The sequence below is a fragment of the Panthera leo genome, chromosome B1 (genome assembly GCF_018350215.1).
Source record: "Panthera leo isolate Ple1 chromosome B1, P.leo_Ple1_pat1.1, whole genome shotgun sequence".
NCBI classification, from domain to species: Eukaryota; Metazoa; Chordata; class Mammalia; order Carnivora; family Felidae; genus Panthera; species Panthera leo.
Window position 1 is genome coordinate 68699241 of NC_056682.1, and position 9823 is coordinate 68709063.

At 42.2% G+C, this 9823-nt stretch overlaps 1 protein-coding gene across 8 annotated transcripts in view; it reads right to left on the minus strand.

Moving 5' to 3' along the window:
* The window catches only part of RAPGEF2 (Rap guanine nucleotide exchange factor 2), a 252858-nt gene that overhangs the window by 170591 nt on the left and 72444 nt on the right, over positions 1-9823 (minus strand). For 7 of the 8 annotated variants that reach the window (XM_042935155.1, XM_042935159.1, XM_042935162.1 and 4 more), the window contains exon 2: positions 7991-8061. In XM_042935155.1, coding sequence (XP_042791089.1) covers positions 7991-8061 — 71 coding nt within the window. Of the gene's footprint in view, positions 1-7990; positions 8062-9336; positions 9640-9823 lie in introns of those variants that run through there. The other variant, XM_042935158.1, reaches the window with a different exon arrangement.

The following is a 9823-nucleotide window of genomic DNA, read 5'->3' on the forward strand; positions in this document are numbered from 1 at the left end:
CAGAGCAGTCATGCCCATGGAGTGTGGAACCCAGAACCTGCCGGCACCTGAGCACTGGCGGATACTGAACTAGCAGAATTGGGGGATAAACTCAGATATAAAGGAAGGGAACCCATGGTGGCATCGTTGCTCCCTACGTGGCACGTAGGCACTGAAGGCCGTTTGCTTTCAGCCGGAAACATCCAAGACGGTGTTCATTATCACACACCTTGTTTTACAGCAGCATCCCCACCAGCGCCATCAGTAAAGGTCACGTTACCCTTTTACTCTCCTCGGTGGTACAGGGCTGTAAATTAGCTTGGCCTAGCAAGGTGGGGGGGGGAGGGGGAGGGTACTGACCTCCCCTTTACAATGGCAAAATATGGAAGAGCTCCAGCATATCCTACAAGAGCTGGGGATGAAACACGCTGTCTATGCTGAACACCACAGAGATCCTGATAATTAACCGTTTGCCATGGATATTAAAGATATGTGTTACAGTCTGCCCCCAGTCACTGGTAGAGGGCACTTGTGTCCATCTTGAACCCCTAATGGGACAGCCTGTATCGTGGGTTGGGCAAGCTGCCACAGGTCAAGGGGAAACAGAGAAGATCAGAAAGAGGTATCCAAAAGCCAGGAATGAAGGGAAAGGACTCACAGGAGAAGAAACAAAGAAGGGGCCTATGCATGTTACCTGTTGCCAGATGTAGTAAGACCTCAGGGCAGTGGGGACCCCCTTTAAGAAAGCAGACAAATAATTCAATGAAGTCCGTGTCGGGCTCTGGTAGAAATTTAATCCTGAACAGCAAAGGAGGTGCAGATACAGCCAAGGGCACCCTCAGAGGGAGGATGGCAGGCCCCTTCTCTATGAACTAGGAAAGAGGCAAAGGACGTGGATTGCGGTTCGACTGCTGCCATCAGGGTGTACGGGGACCAGAGGCCACAGGTAAAACTCACCATATATTGGTCTAAAAGAAACAAACAGACCGTTTTAGCTCTGGTTGATACTGGTGCCAAATTTACTCTCCTTTATGGAAACAACCACTTTCAAGGGCCCATCTCTGCCATCGATGGGTAGGGGGCTGGTGTCGTCCAAATGAAGTAGGTTGTACTAACTGCAGACAGGATAACGCCCACCAAAACCCTATTCGGTGTATACAGCCCCAATACCCAAATACATTCTAGGAATGGATGTCCTCTCAGGACTAACATTACAAACTACTGCAGGGGAATTCAAACTGAGGGTGTGCTTGGTCAAACAAACAAGAGGAGATGCAAAATGGACGCTTGTAATACTACCTGTCTCACAGAGGGTAATGGCAATTAAACAATATTCCCTCCCAGGAGGCCACGAAGAAACCACAGGCACAATTAAGGAATTAGCCAAGGTGGGCATTACATGACCAACTCACAGTCGATATAAAAGTCTTATCTGTCTGTAAAGAAACCAGATGGAACACAAAGAATGACTGTGGATCATAGAGAACAAGGTGGTACCCCCTCTTCATGCAACTGTGCCGAACGTGTCTCTTGTTGACTCCAAAAGGGGAGGGTCTGGGTACATACCATGATGTGTTAGACCTGGCTAATGCCTTTTTCGATATTCCCAGAGTTCCAGAAAGCCAAGAACAATTCTCTTTCATCTGGGAAGGAGAACAACAGGCATTCATCACCCTACCACAGGGGTATTGATAGAGCCCCTTGATCCGGCACAGCATGGTGGCCAGCGACCTAAGTTGTCAGGCAATTCCAGAGGCAGTCTTTGTTTCATTACATTAATGATATAATGTTAACGTCTGAGTCTTTTTACAGTTTGAAGACCACTACACCAGCCTTGCTTTCCCACCTAACAAGTCAAGGATGAATAGTCAAGAAAAACAAAATACAGGGCCCTGGCTTATTGGTAAGTACTTTGGTGTTACCTGGTCGGAGAAGACAAAAGTTGTTTCTGCAGCAGGTACTGATTAAATACAGGCACATCCCACACCCCATCACCCCAAAGCATTTGCAAACTTTCGTAGGTCTCTTAGAATATGGGCATCAGTTTATCCTTTGCCTGGCTCAATTGCTCCTGCACATTTATAGACTGATTTAAAAAGGAGCCCAATGGGATTAGTCCTCAAAGACAAGGCAAGCATTTTGACAAGCCTAGATGGCTAGTAAACAGATCCAAGCCTTAAGTGTTCTTACACAGGGACAGCCATATGAACTGGATGGAGCCAGTTAGCCAGAAGAGTTTGCATGGAGCTTGTGTCAACGGCAAGGGCACAAATGAGTACTGTTAGGTTTCTGATCACAATGATGGAAAGGAGTCAAGATGTGACTTGGTGTTTTAGAACAAGAGCTGTGTGCTAATTACCATGCTTTACAGCAAGTAGAAGACATAACTAAAGGCATCTGAGTAACTCTTCACACTCAGTATCCCACAGCAGGATGGCTAAAGGATACATTCCAAAAGCCCAAGTCAGGCAGTGCCCAGACCCACACTGGCCAAATGCCATGCCTACTTGCATCAACGCAGTACCTTGACAAATAGCCCCCTTAGTGAGAAGCTGCACTCCATTCTCAGCCCCATAACTTACGTCACCTCTGAAAAGCAGCCATTAACTGAGGCAGCAAAGCCATCACAGCTGCCATCCTACGTGCAGGAAGGAGACAGACCAATCCCTGAGCATGCCTGGTATACTGATGGCAGCAAGGGGCCTACCTGTGCCTGGATGGTCACTGCCATCCAGTTCTCAACGGGAAATATCTGGATAGACTCCAGAACTTGACACAGAAGTCAATGGGCCAAGCCTTGAGCAGCCTGAATGGTGATGCTCCCTGAGCCTGACCCCATGTTATATGCACAGAGAGCTGGACAGTCTACAAAGAACTGACCACGCGGCTTCTCCAATGGGAGGCACAGGAATGAGTGGTGGCAGGGCACCCACTCTGGGGCAACGGCATGTGGAAGGACATTCTCCAGCACATACGAGGTATGAACATCACTGCTTACCATGTAGATGCGCACACGACACACATCCCACCTGGTAATCAACAGGCTCATGAGTTGGCCCACGTCTGCCTCCTTGAAGATATCTCAACAGAAGATGTAACCACCTGGCTACATGAAAAGACATCTAAGACAACGGACCTTGTGGGCCATTGCTAAGAACTGGGGCTAACCTTGGCATACAAAGACGTTGTAACCATCTACTAACAATGCTCAACCTGTGTCCAGCAATGACCATGACCTTCGCCAAGAGACACTGGACAGATAGCAAGGGGGCAGCACCCTCTTCAGAGATGTCAGAGATGGCATCGGTCCCCTGCCCTTCCCTGACGGCTGCTGTTATTCTCTGATATATACTGACACTTATTCAGGACTCCTGCAAGCCCACCCCAGTAAGCGTGCTAACCAGAAAGCTACCGTCCTTGGTCCAGAACAGTTGTGTGCTGCCTACGGGGTGTTCACTGACATCAACATCGACCAAGGCTCCCACTTTACAGGACACGAAGCGTAAGAGTGGGCCAGCACTCAAGACGCCCGTTGGCATTTGCATCTACCATGCAATCCCACTGCAGCTGGACTGACAGGACGTGTGAGTGGACCGTCAAAACAACTGCCACAAGAAACCATTCACTGGCCCTCTGGACAAGCCACCGGTCAACAGCTGTAGGACATTAAATGAACAGGTACATTCCAATTGGTCCAGTGCCTGTACTGTACTCACTCAAGGACCTGATGTCACCCTTAGAATGCAAGTAGACAGCAGGCAGGAAAGATGTTCTCTCCCGTAGGTAGGAACACAAGGTAACCTTTTATTGTCCTTGCCACAAGATCTACCTACAGGGGAACATATAATTAAATCGCCCTGGAAATGGCAAACAAGTCCACGGTGGTTTGGATTTTTGGTCCAATGGGGAATAGGAATAGGAAAGGACCTAACCATCACCCCATTTCTTCACCCCACTCCACCGAAGACAATGAAGGCACACAACCCCAGCCTCTCATTAAGAAAGGACACTATCATAATCAACTTACAGAGCACTGTTAGACCCCCACTATCCTTTTCAGGTTTGCCCCATCATGTAACAGAGGGGCAGCCAACGACTGGGTACTAAAAACCTGGAGCCAAACCAGTCAGGGGTAGTGCGATCCCAGAACACCACCACCTCCCGCATTCTGTTAGACAATCATGACTTGCCTCTTCCAGTGCCTACTGAACAGCTTGACTTTTCACCCTTAAATTCTGCATAGGGAACCTATTTGCCAATTGGGCCCAGACCATAGCTTCCATACAGAATAAGACCAACTATTGAGTATATGGTGAACTCTCCCTGTTGGTGACTGCAGGCTTCCCCCGGCAAAATGTTTTCTATAGTTGCTTAGCCATTTGTGTTTTCCTATTATTTGGAAGCTATGGCCTACGCTGTTGCTCTGGGATTTGGTTGCAGTACACCTCGGCATACGTGGCCCCAGGGACATTGAGAAACAAGAGCGTATAAAGAATGTATTGGCCATCCAGGGTATGCCTGGGTGGAGTATATGGTACATGCTAGAAGACTTGTTTGTACAAGCACATCCTGAATGCCCGTTAGTCACTATCTTGAGAATGCAAAGATCCAGTCCTCCCTCTATATTGCTATCAAGCAGAATATGTAGAAGAATGTGTTGTTTAAGTTCAAGGTCAGGGGCTCCAGAGTGGGCCAACCAAAAGCATCTCCTTTGTAACAAAGAGTGTCTGAATGGCAGGGCTTTGAGCTCCTTGGAATGCTGGCCACGCAAGGAGGGGAAGGGCTACAGACAGTTGTTAGCATAAGTTGCTACGCTATACAACCTTGCTGCATGTGGATCCCAGCAGCGGGTGCTTTGTCCAGTCTGCCATTCCTGATTCCCTCTATATAAGTTCCCTCAATAAACTTATGTCTCCATCAATGTCTCCGGGTCTTTTCTTCTGCCTCACCAGACTATCACCCACACTTGGTTTGGAGTCTGCTGGGGTACAGCTACACACCATGCTGAACACACTAACACCTGAATAAAACATTGATTCATTTACCTAAATCTTGTCTGCCCAACCAGGAATATAAGCTCCATGATGGCAAGGGTATCAATGCTATATCTCCATGGCTTACATCAAAGTCCAGAACATAGCAGGCACACAATCAATAACTGTTGACTGAATATATAAATTTAACCAGTGCTCTCAGAAAACCATGATACGATCTTCTATAAGACAATGTTGTAAATAAATGAAAAAAAAGTACAAAAAAATGGTTTTGTCTTTAAACATTGCTGGAGAATGTTTTATAAAAAGCACACTGATATTCCCTGAATTCCTCAAGAATACAGTAAGCATAATTTAGTTGTTTCTTAATGATCTAAAACTGTTTATTTGGGGTGCCTCGGTAGCTCAGTCGGCTAAGCATCAACTCTTGATTTGGCTCAGGTCATGATCTCATGGTTCTTGGGATAGAACCCCACATCAGGCTCCGTGCTGACAGCATGGAACCTGCTTGTGATTCTCTCTCTCTGCCCTTCCCCTACTCGTGCGTGTGCACTCTCTCTCTCTCAAAATAAATAATCATTTAAAAATAAGTAACGCTGCTTAGATAACAATAATTACCCTTATCCACAATGCTAAAGAATATGAATTTATTTATTTATTTGTTTATTTTAGCAGGCTCTTATTTCTAACACTGAATAGGCCCAGATAGTTATTCTGCTTTTTCAGATTTTTGGCCTCCACCCCTAACTATAGCATCCTCTGCCCCTTTGGCAAATATACTGCTTCTAACCCATGTGGATTAAGGGAGTAAACATTAGAAAAATAAAGTTGTATTGAAAAAATATATAGTTCTTAAGATTTGAAAACCTGCACATTGCATAGAATATGTGATCTTACAGCAACACAATTAACTGCATGCCAATTAACCCTCAGAATCACTTTATTGCCTACAAATGGATAGGCCACAAAATGCATAAAGCTGAAGCTTTCAGATAAATGAGAGCCCCTCCCATCCCTCATAGAAGACTAATGTTCTATTAGCCAATACTGAATATACAAACTTTCAAAATCTTGACGAAGAGCTGTTTTTCTTCCTAAAATTGGACAACTCTGTATTATGTGGAAGTCTTAACTGTTCTCTGTTAATCCCAGGAATAAAACTTGTATTTATAAAATTCAAAGAAATTAAAATATCTAAATAAGATCTATTTTTCCTAGAAATGGTAGCTATTATAAAACAGTTTATCTAAGTCAGTGGGTTTATCTGTACCTCTTTTGTTGTTGTTGTTATTAACCATGCTGGTATCCTGATCTCGTTCTAAAAAAGGACTTAAGTTAAATTCAGTTGATGTTTCCCATAAATATCAGAAACAAATGGCTTTTCAACATTAAGCAGAATAAGACAAACATCTTAAAGCTCCTTCCCTGTAAGTTCGTGCCAACAAACAAAACTGTACAGTCCCCAAAACAGACCTTCTAAGGTGTCAATAGGCTAAATTATACCACTGAACTAATCAGTTCTTTCTAACCAAAATCTTCCTTTGAAACAGTGGAAGATTGATAGTTCTAAAGCTGGGTGATGGGTTTATGGGATTCAATGTACTATTTACTTTTCTAATTTTGAGAATTTCCATAAGAAGTATTAAAGTTTTCCTTATTCTATTACACAGAGTTCCTGTTACCTACATAATTTTATAACCACATACTATAGACACATAATCAATACGTGTAAATATTATTTAAATATTATCCATGTGTGTACACATGGGAATGTGCCACTTATATTTGCTTATCAATTGCATTTAATTAAATAGACAGCACTGACTTTTTCCTAGGATAGTTGTCATCAAAAAAACACAAAATGAAAGTTAGACACTTTAGAAATTATTCTTGCTCTAATCTGAGCCATCTTCTAAATTCCCAATGGTTTTACCCTTTCCAATAAAACTTGAATTTTTAAACACCTAACCTGCAATCTACTTTAATTTAAATGATTTTCATTAAAAATTAAATTTTAGAAGTATTCAATCCTCTTGACACTTTTTTCAATTAACAACTAAATATGAAATTGACATGCTTGCAAATTAATTAGTATTTAAACAGTAAGAGGAAAATACATAGAAGTATTCCCTTAATAACTAAAAACTGCTGGTACCAAAACTAGCTATAGTTGGAGCAAACAAAACCTTTTCACATGTCCTAGCTAGTGTTTACATACAATCCAGCTTCCCAAGGTCCTTGATTTTCTGTTCCAGTTAAGGCAAAATCACTGGGTTATATGTTTTTGATCTTTTAATATAGCCCAGGTAACCATAAACGAGGTTACTGTAGCACTGCACAATAGTACCAATAAAATGTTTATGTGTTTCCAAAAAAGGGCAGTCAACTTAATGCAATAAATATATTACATACAAAGACCTAAACATAATAATAACATAACGAACCTAATCATTCTGTGAATGGTTAAAAACATGCTGGTTTCTTATGTACCTGAACGCTAACAAGATCATTTGCCAGGACAGCAAACAACATTCCTTTTGGGGGATTCACCAAGTGGGGTTTATTCCTTTGGATAAGAGGAGCAGGGAGTGGGATACAGAGGAAGAAAGGATATCACTATGGCAGAAATGAAAGAAAATTATTATGTGGATATAAACTTACAAGGCCAAGTATAAATGTTAGATCAAGCAGAGTTTTCTTATCTTTTTTTAAAAAAATTTTTTTAATGTTTATATTTATTTTTGAGACAGAGAGAGAGCATGAGCAGGGGAGGGTCAGAGAGAGAGGGAGACACAGAATCCAAAGCAGGCTCCAGGTTCTGAGCTGTCAGCGCGGAGCCCGATGCGGGGCTCAAACTTGTCCACCGCAAGATCATGATCTGAGATGAAGCCGGATGTTTAACCAACTGAGCCACCCAGGTGTCCCTCATAAGTTATCTTTAATCCTGCTTCCTAACCATAATAAATGATCATTTAAAATTCCCACATCCCATTATGAGTAATTGTAAAATGACTTACCTAAGTTGGTGTTCTCTCAAGTTTGATAAGGCTTCCATACCATGTAAATAGGAATATACTATTTCCAGATCCTGTATGAAAAGAAGGACAGAAATTATTAAACTTGTCAGGAAAAAGAGGCTTCTAAATTAAATCACTATATTTACAGTCCAAGTTAAAAAGAACTTTTTTGTTAATGCAAGTTTTCTTAGACATTAAAAATAATATTATCAAGAGAAAAGCTGAATCACACAAAGGTCACCCATTCATCAACCACCTTTGGGATATATACAAGGGTATTAAAATATAAAATAAATTGGCTTAAACTTATGAAAACAAATTCCCTAAAATTATTCTTCATCACTTATTTTCTGCCTTTTACATCAAAATATCAAATAAAGAGCACAGATATTTGCGAATATTGTGATTAATCATTCTTAGTCAATACAAAAATCAATGCATGTTATTTCACGACTACACTTTTTTTTTTTAATTTTTTTTTTAACGTTTATTTATTTTTGAGACAGAGAGAGACAGAGCATGAACGGGGGAGGGTCAGAGAGAGGGAGACACAGAATCTGAAACAGGCTCCAGGCTCTGAGCTGTCAGCACAGAGCCCGACGCGGGGCTCGAACTCACGGACCGTGAGATCATGACCTGAGCCGAAGTCGGACGCTTAACCGACCAAGCCACCCAGGTGCCCCTCACGACTACACTTTAAAATGAGCATAAATTTGGGGTGCCTGGGTGCTCAATCAGTTAAGCACCTGACTTTGGCTTAGGTCATGATCTCATAGTTTATGAGTTTGAGCCCCATGGGCTCTGTGCTGAGAGCTCACAGCCTGGAAACTGGGTCAGATTTTGTGCCTCCCTCTCTCTCTGCCCCTCCCCTACTCTCCCTCTGCCTGTCTGTCTCTCTCTCTCTCAAAAATAAACATTAAAAAAATGTTTAAGTGAGCATGAATTCAATTTATTTTCAATTCTTACCACAATGACATTTCTTTTATATATAGAAATATTTAAGTTTAAATATTTTCTTTAAAAAGGAGGGAGATGTCTTATTTTTCTCAATCATACTATAATACTTAGGAAAAAGATTCAAAGTTATTCATGAAAGTTCAGAACAGGTAAATTCAAAATCCCATTTATATTCATTTGGATGATAAGGTAGCAAGTTATTAGTATTTCAAGACTCTAATATCTATAACATCTAGGATCACACAGTTTGTGATATAAAGGGTATGAAGAGGTATTCACTCCTCTCTTATATCTTAGTTAAAATCTAAAACAAAAGTATTTTAAGAAACTTATAAAATTATCCTTTTTTGTCTTAAAATAAGAGCTCTATTGAGATAGGATTCACATACTTTTTTTTTCCTCCCCAGGAGGCAACAGCTGTGCTGGGTCACTGCACACAATGCAGCGGAGGCCATGTGTACGATCCTCCCCTGCCCTCTGGACTCGTACCCACTGTCCCCTCCTCACTCCAGAGGGAAGGAGCGACAGGAAGTGGCTATGGGTGGGCAGGTTCAGAACCCAAGAGAGCAGGGTTGGTGGGCAGGGAGTGGGGGTCTGCTGCCCTCCTCTGACAGGGCAGCTGGGTAAACTATAACTCAAAATTTGCCATTTTTTAAAGTTTTATTTAAGTAACCTCTACACCCAATGTGGGTCTCAAACTCAAAACCCCGAGATCAAGAGTCACATGCTCTTCCAGGTAAGCCAGCCAGGTGACCCTCAAAATGCATCATTTTAAAGCGAGTAATTTGGTGGTTTGTGTATAATCATCATCACTAATTTCAGAACACTTCAACACCCCCAAAAAGCAACTCTATACCCATGAACAGTCATTCACCA